The sequence below is a fragment of the Marmota flaviventris genome, chromosome 16 (assembly GCF_047511675.1).
Source record: "Marmota flaviventris isolate mMarFla1 chromosome 16, mMarFla1.hap1, whole genome shotgun sequence".
Lineage (NCBI taxonomy): Eukaryota > Metazoa > Chordata > Mammalia > Rodentia > Sciuridae > Marmota > Marmota flaviventris.
This window is the reverse complement of record NC_092513.1, coordinates 36,895,511-36,917,818: the sequence shown is the minus strand read 5'-3', so window position 1 is coordinate 36,917,818 and position 22,308 is coordinate 36,895,511. Positions and strand designations below refer to the sequence as shown.

Below are 22,308 nucleotides of genomic sequence, written 5' to 3'. Positions count from 1 at the left end.
TAGTTTTTAAATTATTTTAGGAAGATGTCACTTGTAAGATAGGAAATACCCTCTTTTAAATGCTTATAATATTTGTGAATACTTAGAAGTGCTTACAGAATGGCTGTTTCTATTAGAATAATGTAAAAACAGTTCTTTCTCAGTGAAAAACCATGTAGACAAGTACACCTGAAATAATGCACCTCCCCTTACCTCGTTAGTAGGAACTGGTCAGTTTTGATGATCATAAAACTTTAAACAAAGAACACTCTGTGAGGTGTGGGAATTAATAGTGTGGCCTTGACCTGGAGGTATGAGTCCAGCGGTTGGTAAAGGAAGGGGATTGCAGGTGCGTCTTCTGTCTTGGCGTATGTGAACCCATGGCATGAACAACTGAGATGCTTCAGAAGGAATTCTTGACACCTGGTCAGCCTAATATGGCTTCCAGTGAATCCCTGCTATTTTTAAAAAGAACTTAAGAAACCATGTGGGTTGTAGATTCTTAGAAAACCCTCACAAAGTCCAAGCTCAAAGAAGTGTCTCCCAAGTGAAGGAAAAATAATATTCCTTTGTATTTCTTTTCCAGTGTGCACTTTGTTTCATTTATGTGAAATTGAGTGAAAAGTGTATTGCATGAATTTTTCTTCAGCTGTTGGTGGTGGGTTACCTCTCCCAGTGATGGGAGAACAAGCTGAAAATAGAGATTGTTATGAGAGAAGAAAGACAGTGATAAATATGGGTTTTGTCAGTGCAAAATATGTGAATGGAATATCTTGGCATAGAGTGGGCTAAATTTTCAGAACACTTCATATTTAACATGAAGTTTTCAGTTGAATATGGACTCCTTAAGAGAGTGACGTAAAGAAGGTAACTTAAGTCCAAACTGCCTTAAAGGTTCAACCTCAGACTGGTTTAAGGTAAATCTAAGCCGAATGGGGCCTCTGTCCAGAGCAACAGACAGGAGATAACCACACGTGGGCTGTTCTTCTACAGATGGTCATGTCTAAACTTGGCAAGCCTAGCAGACTCAGACTTCAGTTGTTAAAAAAAAAAAGTCAAAATCAAAATAGGTTCCACATGCCTCATTCCCAAAATTAATTTCTCAAAGCCTTTTTCTTATATCCACATACCCAAAACAGGTCTAGAGATAGGATCCTGGAATACCTGGCCTATCATCTGCCCTTCTAGGGGGAAAAAAACCCAAACACTGTATTATCTTCCAAAAGGAGTGATTAGTGAAAGTTTGAAGGAAGAAAATGAGGAAAAGGGGCCTCCTCCACTTTTGGACAGTTGTGATCATCTGTTTGTCTAGGTTAGAGTGGAAAGACAATGAATTACATAAGAAATCATTTCAGTTAGCACACACAGTGCTGGCTATGACATTTTACGTATTTATCTAATTTTGAAGAGACATTCCTCTGAAGTAAGTCATGAACATTGCCAATTTTTTTCCTTAGACAAAATTGTAGAATATTTGGCAATTGGGGATAAGGCCCAGGACTGGTAAGGCAGTAGGAGTCATGTTTTGGTTTCCACAGTTTGGGGCTTGCCAAACCCTTATCCAGGCTAACTTTGCTCAGTAGCCTAACTCAAGTCGCATTGACTCACATAAAATTCCTTTTGTTTTAGTAAGCAGAAATGCAATGTCTAATTTGCTCAATAATTGCTACAAAGCATAAATTTGCTGTGCCTCTCCACCCCACCACCAACAGATGTCGCATACAGGATGAAACTGAGCAAAATCAGCACGTTGGTCCTCAGCCTCAGCCTGTCTGAAGCCTGTCGGTGGTCACTATTTACACAGGCCAGAATTGTGACTTTGCTTGCTGGAGTTATGAAGAGATTTCTGGTTTTATTTCTCTCCCCGGTTTGCAAAAAAAACATATTGCCACCTTCCTAGAAAGGTATTCCAATAGTCACAAAAACTGTGTGTAAATATATTGCAATTTTTAGTTTTATTTTCAAGTAGGAATAATGAATGCCCATCCATTTTATAATGCAGTTTAAATACAATATTAAAATATGGTGACTTAGGAACCATAATGCTAAGAGTTTGTCCCCCCATTTATTTACTTTGTGTCATTACTTTGTGTCATTACTCATCACATAATGATCTGGTTAAGATTCTGACCAAATGCTACAGTGTGAGGATAGAGAAATATTTATGTACTGGAGGCCAGGTGGCAAGTCATTTAAAAGACATGCTGAACATTCAGACTTGAGAATAAGCCTTACATAGTGCAATGGCTCTTCATTCTGTAGCACTTGGTATCACCTTACTTTTCATAGCCATTCATTTTTCTTGCTTGAATCTTTGGAAATTAGAAAATTTAAAAATTAATATTTCAAATCATTATTCTGTTTACCTTCAGTAGGATGTCCAGGTGTTTGGAAGTTTTCTTGGGGACTAAGAATCCTGGACTAAAGTTGGGTCTTTTAATTAACTGATTATGTGACCTGTTAGGTCGTACTCAGCATCCTTATTTGTAAGGGAAGAATATAATTCCTGTCCTGCTTTCCTCCCAGGATTCTTTCAAAGATCAAAATGGGAGCATGGGGGCTGAGCACAGTGGTACATGCCTAGAATCCCAGCCACTACTCCTGAGACTGAGGCAGGAAAATCCCAAGTTCAAGGCCAGTCTGGGCAATTTAGCAGGAGGTTGTCTTAATAAAAAATAAAAGGGATGGGGATATAACTCAGTACTAGAGTGTTTGCTTGGTGTATGTGAGAACCTAGGTTGGATTCCCAGTACTGCCAAAAAAAAAAAAAAAAAAAAAATCAAGGAATTCTATATCTATACTGTGATGTGAAAATTCCTTGTGTTATCCACACAGTGTTTCTGCAAACTCGGCATGGAGAGGTGCTGTTATCTTTATTTTGCCATACAGATTAAGACCTAAGAAATTATACTGAATTCTTAGGATTGTAGAGTGTGTTCATGGAAGGCTAGTGCTGTATTTATTCTCCATTGCCTGAGTTTAATATTTGGAAAAGTATAAGTTAACTTCTTTGAGCTTTTTAGTCACCTGATAATTTAAATTTGAATATACTGAAAATTGTACCTGCATAAAAAGAGAGGGCTGAAGGAATTGCAAGGAGCAAGGACATGTGGCAGGCCAGGGACAGGATTCTCTTTACTCTCTGGCTGCCACCTGACTTGTTGGAGGTTCAGAAGGGCCCTTCCCCTTCTGTGGAGAAGGCTTCAGACCCAGAGGCTTCAAATCACTAGGCCTGGCATGTTTGGATGGGAGGCTAGCAAAACAGCCCCAAAGTCAAATGAATGTAGAAGTATCATGTTGAAACTCCGAGAAGATGGATTATTAGAATATTCTAATCAGCATGGGTGGTGAATAGAAATTAACTATATTGATCCCATAACTATTAATTTGAAGAAGGTACAAAGTCTGTTTATTGTGTTGCCAGTGTTTTGATTTAGGAAATGTTAATACTTGTTAATACTCCTGGCTTTCACTGGCTTACCCTTCTCTTGTTCTACCTTTTAACCTGGTTTTTCCCACAAGTCCCTACACATAGCGGTCCCCAGTGTGGGTCTCCCAGGGACTGCATCTGTTGACTGGAGCAGGCAGTGGTGGAGGTTAGAGTGGCAGTTCTGGTGACTTACTGACCTGAGTTCTGAAGCACAAATCCAGAGCTGTTTTCCTTGTTTGCCAGCTTTTCTTAATGAGCTCCTTGAAGACATACAGTGCCCTTATCTGCCTTTATGAAAGGACAGTTGTCCTTAGGTGAATGTTATCAATAAGACCTGGAGGAACAGGTGATTCATTGACAGACTTCAGCCATTGACTTCTTTCTTCCTTGCTGTCTTGGAGTTTTAAACATTCCCATAACTCTTCCACCTGTCCTTTTGTTGGATATTTTTCTACCCCTTTGTAGTCACAGAAGTTTTACTTGGATATAGATTATCTTTCTAAAATATATCTGAGTTTAGTTCTGCTTTTAAATCATTATGAGCAAACATTTTCTTCTTGAAACTTAGTAGGAAAAACTTCACATCAGCTCCAGTGAAGCTCAGGGGGCAGGTTGGCTGGCAGAACAGGTTTCACTCAAAGCAAGCTTTGAGGAAGAGAGAAGATACTTTTTTTTTTCCCCCTCAAATGTTCATCTTTAGGGACTGGAGTGCGAAGAAAGCTTTTATTTGGAGGTGGGCACAGTGGCACAGAAAAGCAGGAAATATGCATTGGTGAATGCAGTTTGGCTGTGTCAATCTGAAGCATGGCCCATTCTCAGTTCCCTAGAGCCCTTCAGGGTCAGGGGGCCCTTGGCCTTCATTCTCAGTATGAGGAGGTTCAGAAGTTAAAGCAATTTGGAACTTTTAATTTCAAAGGGGATCTGTTTCAAGCTCAATTTGGTTTGGTGCCATCTAACGTAATTCTGGGCCTTGACATCTCACCCTCCATCAGAACATTGCCTGGAAGTGCAAAAGGTTCTCATTACTGCACAACGAAGAAGAGATTAGAAAAGTATATCAACTGCTAGCAGTTATGCTGTAGATGAAAACGACATCAAACAATTCAAAATATTTTATGTTTTGAATTATTTCTCCTAAGGTTTTACATAATTTATATAGATGATAAAAAATTGATTGGATTTTCAAAAGCAAATGGTTTTATTTAATAAATGATAGACTTAGGAAAATGGTAGACATTATTAACCAAAAATATTTTAAAACCTTTAATAATGGTATGGAAAAGCAGTATTTATGGAATCACATTATCTGTGATTCCAGTGCTATGAAATTTTTCAGGTTTTCAGGAAAAGAGAATTTATAGATAAGGATGCTCCTGAGGATGGGTAGATGGATGCTTATTTGTTTTCATATGTATTTATAATGAAATCTTCATTTAGCACTTTGAAGTAGAAATCAGATTTCTATTGCTTTAATGAGAGTAAATAACTCCAAGCACAACTGTTTTATAAATATAATGATTTTTTTGTATGTAAAACTTAGTCTATAGATACTGATATCCTTTCTAGTCATGATTAAAAATATTACTTATGTCTCTAAATACTATTTGCCACTGCAAGGAAACAGAGCCCTTGGACAAATGACTGGTTCAAACTGAGGCAGGAAAGATACAAGTTCATTCTGCAAAATCTTGTCATACCAGAAAGCAAGGAAGTTATCAAAGACTCCTAGGATCCTGTCAAAAGAACTTAAAAGCCAACCTGAATATGCTCTTGTAACCCTATATCAATAAAGATATAAATGGACTGAAACGTATCAAATAATTTTCAATCATAAGTTCTTAATTATACTTCAAAACATTAAAACCTCATTGGCCATGTTTGGAGAGTATTAGGGACTCCACCTCAGTGTTTTGAGAACGGGCAAATAAAGAGACAGGTGTCTACTCTTCTTTCCTATATAATCTGAACCTCAGGGTACTTAAGAGGGAAATTTCTCTTTATAGAATTATTCCAGCTAATAAATCAAGAATGAATGATATATTATCACTTTGAAGTTTCTAATGAACCATTGGATTGAGACAAATGCTAATGGCTTACAGTATAACAGAAAGCCAGATGTTGTGTGCCTCCTAATGGAAGTCCAGACTCTGCATGAAGCACTAGAGCTTGAGTCAGATCAAGTCTCTAGATTGTGTCAGCAGTTTATAGGAATGCAGAGGACAGAAGAACCTGTCAAGTAGCATGTTAAAGCACACTAGTGGTATGCAGTGAGTGAAGTCCTGATTTGGAAACTACCAAACAACCCAGTCTCTTCAACATAAAAAACGTTCCAAGGAAAGACTAGAAAGACTAAAGAAGAACCTATAGATAAAAGAAATTTTTAAAAAACGTGTCACAGAATAACAGAGTTGAACTTTGTTTGAATCCACATCCAAACAAACAGAAACAAAATTGTAATGCTTGTTTGATTGTATTAAATAATTATTTTAATTTTGGGTGTGATAATACTATAGAGGTTTGGTATTTTTAATGTCCTTGTCTTTTAGATTCACACACTGAAATATTTACAAGTGAAGTGATATGCTTGGCATTCATTCCAGAATAATTTGGCTTGAGCAGTCAGGGGTGGGATTGTCAGAGGGGAGTTAATGGGATCATAAATGAAACAAGATTGGTCAAGTATTGATGATTGTTGAAGCCAAGAAATAGATACAACTAGTTTGTTTTTCTATTTTTTCTTTTGTGCATATTTGGAATTTCCAAAATAAAAGTTAATGTATATGTGTCATATATATGTATATTTATGTACACACACGTATAATATATATGCACACACTTATATTCTACAAAATTAATGAAAACTGCAAAGTTGATCCAAGTTTAAATATTAAAAATACTTTGCCCATTCTAACAAATGTATGGTGGCAAACTCTGAGACACTTAACATTTGCAAGTACTTGTAGTGAAAATACTATGAAATATATTCAACTAAAAGATTACTTTGCTATACACTACTATAGACCTTATAACTTCTTAATGATTACACGTAGACTTAAGATCAAAAGTGAAACTTCAGATTGTGCTCTTAGTTAAGAATCTCAGATCCTAAAGACCTTTTATGTGTAGTTGGGGAAGATGTACAACAATATTGCATGAAAAAAATGTGAACTGTAATTCTAATATGGCAAATATGTAAACTGGAGGGAGAGAAAACAAAGCTAAAGGGCTTAACCAAAGCAGGACTTTTACATTCCCTAAAGCTCCACTAGGGATCCTCTTCCTGAATAGCTAAGTGTCTTTTATGTTTCTCACTTAACTTTTTCCTTCTAGGTAAATAAACTTGTTTTTGTTTGTTTATTCCTAGTTGGGGAATGGCAGTCAATGTGTATTCTACCTCGATAACCCAAGAGACTATGAGCAGACATGACATCATTGCATGGGTTAATGACATAGTATCTTTAAACTACACAAAAGTGGAGCAGCTTTGTTCAGGTAAGAGAACATCTTTTAAGTATTTGCCTTAAATGTTTACTGTCTTATGGAATGTGATTTTATGAACCAAAAATGATACATTTGGGGTAGAAGAAATATCTATATCTACTAAAGGGAGGAAACTCAGGTATAGCTAAAGAACATTTGGGAGGAAAATATTTATCAGCATCTAAAAGCATAGAACTACCCTGCTGAATATCATGAGTAGTCTCTAGCTTGGTCTGTATAACAGCTTGCATTTCTGTGACCTACGTGCCTGACAAGAACAACTTAGAGCAAGGAACGTTCTTTGGAGATCACTATTTCAGAGGTATCTGTGTATAGTGGGCCAAGTCTATTGCTCTGGGCCCAAGGGAAGTGGAAGGGCATGGTGGAGGAAGGCTGCTCACTGTTCATCAGCCTGGTAGCTGAGGGAGAGAAGGGGAAAGGGGCCGCAGGGAAGAACAAGCCTTCCAAGGGTGCCCCTTCGTGTACTTCCTTCAGCCGTGCCCTACCTGCCTACAGTTACCACCCTGTCCCTTTAACCAGGATGGACTGATTAGGTTACAACTTTCACAGTCCAGTCATTTTACCTCCTAGCATTCTGCATTAACACAGAAGCTTTTGGGGGACATCTTGTATCCAAACCATTATAGTCTAATAGCCTCTTCTTCATCTTCTGCCTGCTACCACATTTACTGCTCCAAACAGAGTGAGTTTTGCAACAGCCTTCCTTAAAAATCTTCAGGGCTCCACACTGCCCTTCCCACAGGGTAAAATTCAGACTTCACATCACTGATAAAATCCTTTCCCTTCTGGCTGTGACGTACCCATCTTCTTAATTTCATCTATCACATCTTCCCCGCAAAACACTGTTTCACAAAACACTGTTTCCTAAAGACTCCTTTCCTTTGCTATTCAGGACTTTTTTCCATACTCCCTTTGTTAAGAAGGTCTTTCTCCTTCTTTTTGTTTGTGATAAAATCTTGTTCACACTTTAAAGTCCAGCTCACCTGCCACCCACTCTGAGAAGCAATGCCAGGCTCCACTGTGTTCCTGAAGCATTGTGCCCACCCCTCCAGAATAACACTTGCTGTGTTATAACATCTAACTCCTGCTCAGTCAAGGGAGTTCTTGAGGACAGGCCTGTCTTTTTGTCCAATGCCTGTGACATCCCTTATGCCTGATACCAAGTCAGTCTACAAGGAATTAACTGAGTTAAACTTATTTAAAAAAAAAGTTTTTTTTGAAGATACAGTTTCAATAAGTGGAATCCTGTTGTAAATTAAAGTGAAATGTGTGAAATTCCATGAGACAGATTAGATAACCAAGGAGTCATCAGTTTTAGCTGATGCACTGGTATTGGACATTCTCCTCTTTCCCAGTGGATCATGTTTTAAAAAAAGATTTCATGCAGTGTAATCAGAATTTGGAAAGCCCTCAGTAGTCACTTTCAGATGATATCTGAGTCCACCACCCACCAGTTTTTGTACTCTCCCTTCTCCAAGTCTGGATTTGATCAGAATACTCTAGAGGACTAACTTTCAGGACTCTTGACATCTCTTCCTTTTGATCATTATCCCAACCAGCAGGCAGTGAAGTTGGCTAGATCCTAGGGATTGCCTCACCCACCTATCTGCCTGCACCTCAAATATGAAGCCCTGTGACTTATGAGGTTAGGAGTAGGGACAACTAATCAGTTCTCTGCCATTCAAAACAAGCTAGAGAAAAAGCAGACTTAGGATGATATACTAAGTAATTAGAGAAGAAGAGAATAAAGAGGGAATCCATAATGGCAGGAGGGTTCCTGCCTCAGGTCCAGCTGCTGCAGTGGGTAATAGCCCATGCCACTTTTATATTGCAATTATTTGTGAAGGTGTTCCTTTCTCTGCAGTGCCTGACATGTAGCATTCCCTCAGCAGTGCTCAAGCTAGAGTGAATGAAAAGCAGTTTGCAACACTAGGAAGCAAAGACAAAAATGTGTATCCTACCCACAAAGTGGGTGTGTATACATGTGGATAAGGAGAATGGGTTTGGCTAAAGAGACATGAGAAGGAAGGGGCAATAAGGAAACGAGTTAGAAAATTTCTACTCATGGGCCTTAAATGTTAAAGGAACCCATAGTAGCTTCTGATAAAGAGTTCATTAGTAGCAAATGAAATGAGAACAAATAAGGTTTTTTTTTCAGATACTGTAGTAAATGATTGTGACCAATATACATAATCTTTGCAGATCTTTAAAACTTCCCAGATGGCAAACTTAAAAGAATTTCAAAAAGCATGGATGCAAGATTCTTACACAGTTATCTTAGAGCGTTGGCAGATGTTTGTCACCCATTTGCAGCTGCATTGCTGCTGTCCAGTGTGGCTTGATGAAAACCTGAGGGCGCCATTTTGATCACTGTTGAACAGTTCGAATTTCCTTTGAGATGACCTGCCAGCTACCTAAAGTTACAAGGCTAATGGTTCAGAGAAACAAATTTAAAGCTTCTTTTCTACTCTGGAACATGTTTCTCACCATAAGAAATGTAAACAGATGAACAGGCATGTTCATCTCCAGAGCAGAGAGACAGGTCTTTATTTCAGGCAGTGGTTTTCTCAAAATATAAACTGTGGACCCAATGCACATATGGTCTTCTGGGGAGCTGCTGAAAATGTGGATTTTGGGGACTCTTGACCTTCTAAGTCAGTACCTCTTTCTTAGGCATGAAGCCTAGAAACTTGAATTTTCAAGAGCAACCCAAGGATTTTTGTCTGCAGCCAAGAGCTTGCAATACATTTTTGAGAAACCCCAAACTAAAAGTGAAGTTAAATTATCTAAAAGTTACCTGGCACAGTTCCCTTATTTATTATTTAATCTGTGACTTTTGTCTTCAGCAATGGCATTTAACAGGAGGAAGCTATTGTTCTATTTATTTATTTATGAATTTACTATTTATATCCTTCGTTGTTCTGGAAGACATTCAAGGCAGTGCTGTAAGACTAAGAACAAATCCATATATTGTTGACCTAAGTGATGTATTCTCATCTTACTTATGAATAGTCAATTTGGGGGGGGGGTAATATTTTTTTCTTCAGTTTATTTTAATTCCTTTTAACTTACTATATAGGATTTTATTTTAATAGTATGCTCTGGAAACACATTCACAAAATTCCTTCACATATGTAAACTGATTTTTTTTTCCTTGTTCAACATCATTTCATACCCTTTCCTAAAGATTTATGCTCCAATGATAGCTGATCCCTTTCGGCTGCTGTTGCATTGTACTATTCCCACCTCCCCACTTATTTTTTTTTCCATTTCTAGTTAAGAGATTTTTCCTCCAGCTCAATATTAAATTATCATCAGCTTTTCTTCTGTTCATAAAGAGCTGGAAAATACTGGCTTACATTGAGTTGTATTGTTTTCAGAATTTTCTGCCTTTATATAATTATCATTTGTTTCCACATAAGCATTTTTTAAAAACTCTTTAAAGGAAAGATGGTGTAACAAGGTAGAACACTTGGAAACATATTATCATAAGTTACAAAACAAGGAAAAGATATAACCTTATGAACATTTTCTTTGAACGTTAAATCTTGGTTATATTACATGCATATTTGGTCTGCATTTATTTCCCACGAAAAGGATCCATTAAATTTTGAGTAAAAGCATGGACTGTATAAATGGAGTTTAGAATATCAGTGGATATATACATATCAGTTATATACAAATCATTGTGGATTCCCATCATGGAATGGAGGATAGAACCATATTATTTGCATTCAGTTGCTTAATAAAATTTATAGGGCTTGGGGGGGATGGGGACACAGATTTTTTTTTTTAAGTCCCAGCTCAAACCAGTTTAAGAGATGTTTTAGGACATAGTAAAGAGGGTGAATGCACAGTATGGTGCTAAAAGTCCTAAAAACAGCTTTAGCAACTTGAAACTCTGATTGTAGATGATAGAAAAGATAGTGGGCAGTATGGAGCAGAAGATGCAAAAGAAATGGAGACAGGAGCCTGATGGGATGGAAGGAAGGCGTCTTTCCCTTTCCTCACCCCTGCCCTCAAATACCAAGCCACCTTTGAAACTTCTTACTGACACCCATTTTTCTGTGTCTGTATCCTCTCCCTTAGGCTGGCTTTAAATAGGGGGATCAGGATTTGATTGGGTTTCAATTTGTGCTTCTCCAAATTGGTTCAAGCTTTGTCTTAGACCAAGTTTCTGGTATTTTCTTCTCCAGGAAAGCTTCTGAATCTAGCTGATGATAGAGTGACATTTATGGTTCTAGGTATGTGTGATGGCACTGTGTAAGCGGCTAGGAGGTTCGCACAGGTATGGCCATCAGGCATGCTATGACCTTGGGAACATAGTCCTCTGGGTTTTGTCCTGTTAGCAGTCATTGCTGAGCCCAGCAGAGTATTCTTTTGTGTCCATTTTTGGCTATAGATGTGTGCCTGTTAAATAGGTTGATCCCAGACTAGCATGGTGTCCCCTGTGCCTCCTCTGTTCTGTCCGCAGAGACCTCTGTCAGGAGAACAGGTTAGTGATGAAATCAGCTCAGAGGCTAAATTTAGTAGAGCTGCTCCTGCTGGGTCTCTCATATTGAAACCAACTAAGGAATTCGGTCCATGTCTGTAAGCCTAAGAGTTTACTCAGCTTTATAAAACCATAGATGGTGATTTTTCTATAAGAAAGTTAAGCCTTCTCAAATTGTGTTACTGTTGTTAGAGAGGTAATGGCACTAGGGAGTTATTCAGACTTAGAGATACTATGTAGAAGGGTTTTGTTTTTGCTGACAACTTTTCTCCCTGATTTTATTTGAATTAAGCTAATTTTGAAATCAGTTTCCTTAGTCTCAGCAGACCAAGTAATTGGAAAAGAAGAGAGCCAAAAGTGAGTCTGGTGGTGGCAGGAGGGTCCTGCCTCGGGTCCATGCGCTGCAGTGGGCAGCATATTCAGGTGTCCACAGGTGCACTGGCTGAAGGCAGGTAATTTTTTGAGCAGAATATAGGTGACTAAGGGTAATTTTCCTTATGAATTTATATATTTACATGTATATTGACACTTGGATACTGAAGATAAACATGAATTGGAGTTTTTATTGGGATTTTCTATTTACTACCTTTTGAAATGCTGTACACCATACTAGGGGAAAGTGAGTATGCATTCACCTTCACTTACCAGACTGTCCCCACACATTGTGTCTTCCACACATGGATGATCCAACTTTGCAAACAGTCACACACGCCTTCACTCATTATTGTGTTCAGCTCTAATAACAAACATGTTTCAAGCCCTTCCTCCGGGTAGGCCTTGGGGACCAGATGATAAGTAAGATGTAGCCATTGTCCTGGAAGCCTTCACAGAACTCAAAGGAGGAAATAAGTGAAGGGAAGTGGGGACAGGGGTCAGTGAAAAAGGACTTTCATTCAGATTCTTGGGAGTGGCTTGGTACTCCTGGATGACAGAGTGCCAGCATTCAGGAGCCATCTCAGAAATGCTCTTCTTCCGCTGGAGATAGCAAGTATGTAAAGAAAACGTGTTGGGTCTTGAGTTTCTTCTACTGATAGACACAAGTTAGTGTAGCCTTTGTCTTCAGACATGGGGACTCTAGTCGGTAACTAAGGCATTTGTTTTTGTAGATACAGCCCTTAGATAATACGAAGTTGTCTTTTCTAAGTGAAAGGGTTTTCCTGATGATCTCAGCAGAGTAGTATGTAAAAATTGATTTTATTCTACTTATTTGAAGCAACTATGCATACATGTGGGATATTCTCAGGAAACCATAGAACTGCTAACTTCTTTGAGAGGAATGCAACAGATATTTTAAATTCTGTTAACTGCTGGGGTCTCTTAACTGGGTAAGTGTCCTGTGACTGCATTAGCATTTAGGAACAGACTGACAGCTACAACCCAAATCCTGTTCTCCCAGTTTCTGCAGGGGTTCTCCAGTGGTGCAATAAGTACCATAAATGAGGGGAAATTATTATTTTTTTTTTTAAAAAAAGCAGGCTAGGGAAGCAAAACAGGGTAGGGAAAATAGGTCACCTGGAATGTAATGATTTTGTTAAAAGTTGGCAGTATATATACTTTTTTGATGTTGTTGTTTTAAATAGTAACACTTGACAGTACAATGATCATGACATATCATACATTTGAATCAAATGGGTTATAATTTCTCATTTTTCTGAGTGTACAGGTTGCAGAATCATATTGGTCATACAGTCACGTACATACATACGGCAATACTGGTGTCTATTTTATTCTGCTGTCCTTCCTATCCCCCCTTCCCCTCCCCTCCCAAAATCAAGAACTCATAATCATAATGGACTTAATATAGTTAACAAGAACAAAGCAAATGGGTAACATTATGAGGCCATAAAATGTCGTTGCCTTTGTGTATTCTTAATAAGATTATAAAAATTAATAATTTTAGAAATGTATCCTGTATTTTCATCTCTTATTACTTTCCCTTATCTGGGAAAATTCCCAGAGGACATAGATAACCTGGGGGCTTTTGAATGTATCATGTTGCTAATTCACAAACTCTGTGCTCTATCTGCCATAGTAAGTCCCTTGTATTTCTCCTGCCCCTAAACAATGAATGGATGTAATTGTGAGTTTAGAGATGAGAACTGTTGAAGTTTGGGATGGATCATCAAAAGAATGGGGTGGGGGTGCAGTTCAGATGAGGAGGGTTCAATGATGCGAGTATCTGAACCTCAGCAGCCCCAGAATGGACTCCTTAACTTCAGAACCTGCAGCTCTGACTCCAGGCTCCAGGGACCTTCCATGCTTCTAAGGTTTAAGACTCATCTGTAACTCAATTCTAATTACAGATACCGTTAGAGCCCCTTCTCTTCTGATTTCATCTCTGTTTTATAAGATGCTTACTTTTAAAGCACATGATGGCATGCTTATTTTGAAATCATTATCCGAGATCTATAAAAGCTAGTTTCTCAGTAAGAAAAAAAAATGTATGTTCTAACATATTGAAAGTTATTTTAATTTTTCTCAAGATGTCAGTTACTTCACATGATGGATATGTTCGTTACAAAACATCATTTTGAATTCATATTGCTAATTTTTCTTTCCCTTTCCTCCCTTTCAGTTCAAAACATCTAAAGTCTTTCACAGGAAGAGTGTAAATTTTGGGGAAAATAGTCACTTCCTTTTATAAATGAATTTATAATGACTTAAACACCTCATATGTTTGTCTGAGGAAAGACTTAAGAACTGGAAAAACCTTCAAATGTTTTCAACAGATAAATGAGGATCTTAGGAATGTGTTCCTACCCTTCCTTTGCTAGGGAAGCTAAGGACCTCATTTTTTTCTTTGGGTCTTTGTCCCTTGAATCTAAAACATACATTTTGGAGATTTCACATTTCATCTGAAACAGTCCAAAAACCCAAACCCAAACCCACTTGTTTTTATAGCTCTGATTATTCTAACCAGGCACACAATACATTCCTTTACACTTTAGGGGCATAATGATGTCATAAAACCTCAGTTTTTATTTCTTTCTCTCCACCAACCACTTTCATTGTGCTCTTTATATGTGTTGTTTCTTTTAATTCTTAAAACAGCCCTATAAGGAAGAAGAATAGGAATGATTTGTTCCTATTTTACGTATGAGGGCAAGAGCTCCCGGAGGCCAGGTGTTCCCAGCCTCGGCCTTGGAGTTCAACCTGTGCTCTCAGTTCCGTGTATGGCGGCATGCTTGGGGTAGAGGGCTCACTGTGTGTGCCCACATGGATGCATTTCTTATTGTTCTAAACCCATTTATCAGGAGTCCATTGAATAGAAGAAATAGAGAAGTCCTTGCCCCCATTCTTCACGTACTAATGGTAATTCTTCTAATGACAAGGTCTTGTCTTAATCCTGGTATTACCATACCAGGATTCTAGTTTGGATATGAAGTGGCCCCTAAAGACTCATGTCTCCAAGGCTTGGTCATCAGGACAGCAATGTTCATAGAGCTTTTAGGAAATGGATGGATCGTGAAAGCTTTAACCTCATCAGTGGATTAATCCATTTGATGGATTAATAATTTGAAGGACTCCTGGGAGGTGGTGCAAACCGTAGGCAGATGGGATGTGGTTAGAGGAAGCGGGTTACAGGGGCCATGCCCCTGAGGGCTGTATCTGGTCCCTACCCTCACCCCACCGCTTTTTCCCTGCTGCCATAAGCTGGGTAGCTTTCCCTCTTGTACACCCTTCTGCCATGATGTTGCCTCACCTCAGGCCCAAAGCTATGGAGCCAGCACTCCATGGACTGAAATCTCTGAAACTGTGAGCCAAAATAAACCTCTCCTCCTTTAAGTTATTTACGTCATGTATTTTGGTGACAGTGACGAAGATGACTAAGAACTCTCAAGATGAACTTGCTTCCCGAAGGAAGACACACACTAGTAGAAATATATAGGTGTTGGTTTGTAGTCTTACAGAAATCCTCCTTGTTCCACCCACCATGAGTACAGTGGGAAAGAGCCACCCTTTCTCTCTGCCTACTCTCCTGGCTCCTGCTCCTGCTCTAACTCTAACCCCTTTTCCTCTAAACAAGATGAGGTGGCTCTGGGACTTCACCACTCACCTCAGAAGAACTTGTCATCTCTCAGAATTATTTCTTGCCACAAAGAATAACCAGGATAATTCATGTTCTCCTGGAGATCCACACATGCACATCAATATATGATCTACCACTTGAACCCCAGGAGTGAGGTCCTTATGCTAAACCCAGGCTTGCTCTAACAAATTTAAGAGGACTTCACATTCATATTTCCTCCTTTCTGTGCTATTTGGGAAAATAGACATGTTCTAGAATAATTTTGGTACAAGATTGATCCCCCAGAGGATTTATTCATCAAGGTATCATTTGTTTTCCATGTATTTAATTCACTTCAGGAAACTTAAATTGCAGTAGCTATCTTAAAAGGCTCCACTAGCTTCTCCGGGCCCTTCTTTAATATGAAAAGTTGATGTTTTCTTAGTCTTATATATAAAAGGATGTGCTAATGCTGCTACATCTAAGAGAGTCACCCATTTTTCATCTATTTCTTTTTTAAAATATTTTTTAGTTGTCAATGGACCTTTATTTAATTTATTTATATGCAGTGCTGAGAGTCAAACCCAGTGCTTCACACATGCTAGGCAAGTGCTCTACCACTGAGCCACAACCCCAGCCTGCCATTTCTCATCCATTTCTATCCTGTCATTTCCATAGCTTCAGGGTACCATGTTTAAACCTTTTTCACATAGGAATTCTAGAAATGCCAGTGGTTATAGTAGCAGACACTGGTAGCACAGTGGAAAGAGGAGTTGGGCACCATCTCTAGTTGTGTTAGTTAGCTTTCTGTCACTATAACAAAATACCTGAGATAATATATAAAGAGGAAAGGTTTATTTTGGCTCACAGTGTTAGAGGTTCCCAGTCCATGATCAGTTGACCCTATTTCTTTTGGCCTGTGGCAAGGCAGCACATCCTAACAGGGGCATGTGGTAGAACAAAACTGTTCAATTCATGGCCAAGAAGCCAAAGAAAAGAGGACAAGGAATGGGCCAGGGTTCTGCCCTCAGAGGTATGCCCCAATCACCTAAGGACATACCATGAGGACCCAACCCAGACGTTCTACTATTTCCCAATAGCACCACATTGGGGGCTAAAGCTTTAACATCTGGGTCTGTGGGGGACATTCAAGACCCAAACTGTAGTACCAGTCATCAAAACCTATTCACCAACAACCACAAGAACTAATTAGAATGCAAGTCAATCTGCTATTGAGCTCCCATAGTTGGTATAGTGATTCAGTTCTGTACTGGGAATAAGAAAAGCATCAGAAAGAAGGTGATGATTGGACTAAGCTTTAAAGAACAAGAAGTTTCTATTCAAATGTAAAAGGCAACAAAAAGGACATTTTAGGTAGAAAAGTTTGATTAGGGCAGAGAGAAGGTGCAGTGTTTTATGCATGTTAAATGCATGTGTAAGGTGTCTATAATTTATATATGAGGATTCAAGGCAGCCAAAGAAAAATACTGGTGCTTCAAATTCTAAGTATTCGTAGTATTCAATGAAATGAAAGATTATTTCAGTCTAGAAAAAGCTCTTTGTCTTAGCCTTGTTTGGGCCTTTGGCCAAATAGCCATGCAGATTTAGTGAATGGTTAATAAATATCATGAAGTTGAACCCGAGATGTTATTCAAACTAGGTTTTTAATGAAGAGTAGGATTCAGGCTGAGAAGAGGAAGATGGTGATTTTAAATAAAGGCACCATTTAGACCATTTTTATGTTGTACACATTGCTTTACTTATCCCTGCAATCAGCAGATATTTACTGGGTACTTGGAATGTGTCAGAGGACCAGGAACTAAGGATCAGCAGTATGCATAAAGCAACACAGATCATACCCAGCTGGGACCTGTTCCTTCACTCCCAACGTTCTCATTGAGATGTCTCTATCCAGAACATTCAAATTCCCTTTTTTCAGCTTATGCAAGTACAAAGCAAAGGTAGAATAAGATCCCTGGACAAAAGTAGGCATTTAGCCTGTCTCACGGTTGGACGGTTTGTAACACTAATGAGCATGTGTGCTCAGGATTGTCTGAAATATTAGTAGACCTTTTCACTTCTATACAATAAAGATCATCAAGCTAGCAACGCAAAATTCTGTTGATCTTCAAAAGAAAACATTTACTCTGACCTACTTTTTTTCTGGACTGTTTTTAAATTCATAGTTTATCAGACATGTAGACACTATGTGGGGAAAAAGAAAGGAAGTGTCAGAAATCTCTGGCAAATGTTTGGGCATGTTGGAATCGCATACCTTAGAGTCACCATCACTCTGCAGATTGGGTTTTTCCCATCCTGAAACCATGACGTAATTCTGACAGATAGCAAGTTACCTCTCTTTATTTGTCCCCTCCCTTCCAAGGGTGTGTTCTTCCTCAAGTATTCACACTTAAGCTTTTATGACCAAATTATTTGACAATAAGAAGCATGTAAATATGCCACTAAAGCCAGCTCGATTTCCCAAAGTTTCTTTTCACATTCTCCAGGAGGATGATCATCCTCCACTTTAATTTTTTCTAGATTACATTTCACGACAATTCATGGAAGAAGTTTACAGAACTATAGAAGGAACCAAATTTTAATAAAAACATGTCTATCCATTTTAAAACTGTGTTAGAATCCACTGTTTTTTTTTTTTTTTTTTGAAAACCTAAAGACCTTTCCCGCCTCTTTCTTTTTCCTAAATTATTCCATTCTTCTTTCATTTCTACAGTGTCATATGATTAAATCCCTGAAGCAAATACTGTGTGGTCCTTATACTAATTTGAATTCCTTCTCATACTAGAATTGTGCTTAGAAATCAAAGTGTTCTGGGATTCACCTGGTAAATATAGAGAAAGCATCTCATTACAGAACAGTATTCTGTTGTGTATCGCAGTCTATGTGAATGTTTTGGGGTAGCTGTTCCCGAGTTCTCTTCTAGTTTTTGGGGGCTTCCTTTGGTTTGTGCCCTGTTCGCTGGACTTGCTTTGATCTTAGACCCACTCTCAGGGAGCAGTGGGGAAGGAATACCCTCCTTGGGAAGGAGGCATTTGGGGACATTGTTGGCATGGATAACAGCTTGTAAACTGGATTGGGAGCAGTGGCAAAAGTAAGATGTCCTCACCTGCAAGCCTGAGGGTGGGGGACAGTGAGTCAGCTCTGGAGAGGAACCCTGAAGCTCCAGTCCCAGGGACAGTGACCTCTACCACAAAAAAGAAGAGACCTAAAAAAGGGGTTCCTTGTATAGAAGTGGACTGCAGGTTTGTGCTGGCCCATTCCTAACCTCTGTACCAAAAGCCTGTCCAGGATCTACCATACCTCAGTCCGTACAGCAGCCTGGTGTGTAGAAGTATTGATAGAATGATGTCAGGAGACATTCCCTAAGAACATGGGAAAAGTGTTTCTGCTTTAGGTTTCTTACCCTTAATTAAATTTGCCCCTTAAATAATTATGTCCTGAAAATTGCAGCTTAAAAATGGCATTGTGTGGAAACTCTTCTCAAAAGACACAGGTGCTCAGAAGTCAGCATGGGTTCCAAATTAAGCTAAGCTGCTTTTGCATTTGAGCAGTGAGCATGGCTGCAGCCACCTTCCCAGTGTCAACTCCCACAGCCTCCCTGCTTCCAGCCTCCACTTGCACAAATACACCTTACACAAGCAGAATGCCTCCTTTGAAGGCCATCTCAAATGCTGCTTCACCCTGTCTTCCTCCTCACCTTCAATAAGGTGTGAGCTCACCACCTTTTCAATTTGCAGAGCGTTACTGAGTCTTGGACTCACTGAGTACTCGTTTTAGGTCTTGAGTGTTAGGGTCAAGCTCCTTGAGGACCCTAACAATCAGGAAAGTTTGATTTGGCTTTATCTGTTTGATAATATCGATTACTCTTTCTTGGATTTTTCTTAGGCAACTCTCTGAACTAACTCCTTTAGTATTTGTCTCTGCCACATAGTTTAACGTTTACAGTTTTATTTTTCTGCTAGTTTTTTCATGTCTATTTCTCTGGCTTCTCAAAACTAAGACTTGGTTCTTTAAGTGTAATGTCATATTGATAAGGATTTGATGTTATTTCATTAATTAATAAAGTGACATCCCACTGTGCCACCTACAGAGAGCATTTCTTTGAGCTGACCAGTAATCACAAAAATTAGATAGGGACTCTCATGTCCTTTCAGACTCAAGAATTTCTTAATTTAAATCTTCCTGTTTTACCTAGTCAATCATGTATCTCAGTACTTAGAAAAACTTTGTTCATTAAAGCAGAAACGTAATTCAAGCAAATGTGAAAATACACAAGAACCACACGGAGAGAAACTGCCTCCTGATGTCACAACTTTATAGAACTTTCTTTTCTCGTGGCCCTATCAAGAACCCTGAAACCCTTCAGAATGAGTTTCACGTGTACCTAACTTGTTTTTCATCTGTAATAAAGGCTTTTTCTGTCCCCTTTCCTCCTCTGTCTGGAATGCCAAATTCTAATTTTAGCTCTATTCTCGGACTCTGGCCTCTGGGACATCTTGCTACTAGTTTCAGTATCAGGCTCCCTGGAAGCCAGTGACATTTTGTCCTGTGTACCGTGCCTCCCTTCTCCAGGGCCCCTCCCACTTCCTCTTTCTTGACTCCCTTGTAGAAGTCAAATCTAACCTGGGAGGCAGTGTCTGTTAGCTTGCTCAGGTAAAATCTGATGAGTATGAACCAAAGGGAAATCAGTGGTGTGGGAACTAGGGGTAAAGCTGAGCGCCTTAAACTTAGCAATGGACAGGAGGCTTTCAAACCAGAGAGGTGACTCTTGTCCTGCCCCTTCTTCACTCCTTCACTTGTCTGAATCTTCTTCTCTATTATGAGGTTTGAAGTTTGTACTCTCTTCTGAAAACACTAAAACACAAGTGTAAGCACTACCACATTACAGGGTGATTACAATTTAGCTGAATAAAACAACTGTGACTAAACCAGTTACATTTCAGTGTTACTAGCAATGTTCTAGTTTTCAGTGCAGAGTTACAATCATTAATTTCTACGAAAATTATTCTCACAAACACCTCTTAAAATATCAACTCTCTGTGCATATTGTAGATTTCTATCTGTTATCTCTGGTTTTTTCTTTAAAAATTATTTTTAATAAAAATATTAATTCCTTAATCTTCTTCAAAGGCTGTTTGGCAGTTGGGTTTTTTACTTCGTTGAAATTTCCTTTTAAAAGAGGAAAATATTTTTTGTTTTTCCATGATGTTTCTGAGATGGACTTTTAATTCAGCTCAGTACATTGATCTTAATACCTGATTAGCTTGTTACTGCAGGTCTTTTTACTGTTGTTCTGCAAGTCTCTATACAATTCTGATCTAAAGGCAACAACACAGTTTTAAAAGTCTTCTTGGTTCTTGAAGGAAGATTGTAAACAGAGGATGCTGATACCAGTTTATTGCAGCCATATAAGATTCTTATAAAGGTTTTCTAGCATACAATTAGTTAAATGCCCTCAGTTTGTTGGTTTTTTTTTAATCAGATGAAAGACAAATCACATGATTGAATAAGGCCTTTTAATTTATCTCCTGATACTCTTAAAAATTCATCTGCCTGAATAATAGTTGCTAGCTTATTGCATTTTCTGTAAAAGGAAAGAGAGGAGAATGTTCCTGGACAGCCCACTGCGTGTTGAAGGGGAACGGGTAGGGTGCTTTTTAACACTCTCAGCAATTCACCCAAGCCCCTCTGTCTGCCAGTGGGTGTTGACATTTTCTTGCTGGTTATTGCTCCTTTTCCTCTATGTGGGACCATTTGGAACTCCACTTGTCTTGGGGACTTATTTGCAATAGGAATGAAAAGTTTCTGACATAACTTCAAGCCGTGGGATGAAGTGGGAAGCTCAGTTTAGGACCCTGGGAATTCAAAGGAAGAATCTCAGTTGAAACCAGATTTCTGAACTCTTGATCTTTATTTTTGCCTTTGTGACTCGGGGGCAGGTAAGGTAAACAGTGTCCTAAGTTCATGTTAACAGTGTGAAATAATACTGTGTGTACCTGAAGCTGTCAAGCTGCTCCTCAGTGCCAGGAATGTGAAAGATGCCTGGAAAAACAACCTGGAGCTCCTACTTATTTAATTATATTTTTGTTGGATTGTAGTGATAACAGCTGAACTTTGGAATTTTTAAAGTTCTTTAAAATGTTAATCTTTCAGAGCCATTAAACTCTTTGAAACCTTTGCTTTGTGAAGGTAGATGTCTGCTGATATGCTGGGAGTCTGTGACCCTGTGTATTTTGCAACCTCACTTTCCTCCTCAGTAAGCCTGATTCCCCAATGGGGATACTGTCCTCCATGTGAGGTTTGGGCTTTGGCTACATGAGCTTCAGTTCTGCAGGAGCATCAGCACAGGCAGTGACAAGGCTGAATGCAAAAGGAAAGCTGGAATGATTCGGTGATTATGGTGGAAAACAGTATTCTAATACAAAAGATACTTTGAATTGTTAATGTCCAGCTGTTGAAGATGCCAGAAAATATTTATGTCACTGACTATGTGAATGTCAGGAGCTCAAAGAGGAGTCATGAAGATAAAGTGACCAGAACTGTAATTCGGAGAGCGAGTCCCTGGGGACTGTACCTCAACTGCGGCAGAATGCTGGTGTCCCCTTTCATATTAACTGTGACAGAAGACAGTGATGGCTAGAATCGAGAGCCCTGGCAAACATCTTAGTCATGAGGATGAAACGTCACTGTCTCCTAATTAGCAGAAACACTGAGGGGCCCTTAAAAGAGAAGTTGGTGACAGACTGAGAATTAGACTATAATCTAATTTTAGAGCTTGGAGCTCTATCTAACCCCGACGTTTTGCAGATGAGAGTACTGTTGACTAAGAAGAGTGTGATGACATGTCACAGCCATTCAAATGGTGAAGGCTCAGAT

General features: G+C 38.9%; 1 protein-coding gene across 3 annotated transcripts in view; it reads left to right on the top strand.

The window, feature by feature from the left end:
- The window catches only part of Mapre2 (microtubule associated protein RP/EB family member 2), a 149,463-nt gene that overhangs the window by 74,930 nt on the left and 52,225 nt on the right, over positions 1-22,308 (top strand). For 2 of the 3 annotated variants that reach the window (XM_027935604.2, XM_027935603.3), the window contains one exon: positions 6,774-6,901. The exons of the other annotated variant lie outside the window; for it this stretch is intronic. In XM_027935604.2, the coding sequence (XP_027791405.1) occupies positions 6,781-6,901 (121 nt within the window). In that variant the 5' untranslated portion in view covers positions 6,774-6,780. The remainder of the gene's footprint in view (positions 1-6,773; positions 6,902-22,308) is intronic. 3 annotated transcript variants of the gene reach the window in all.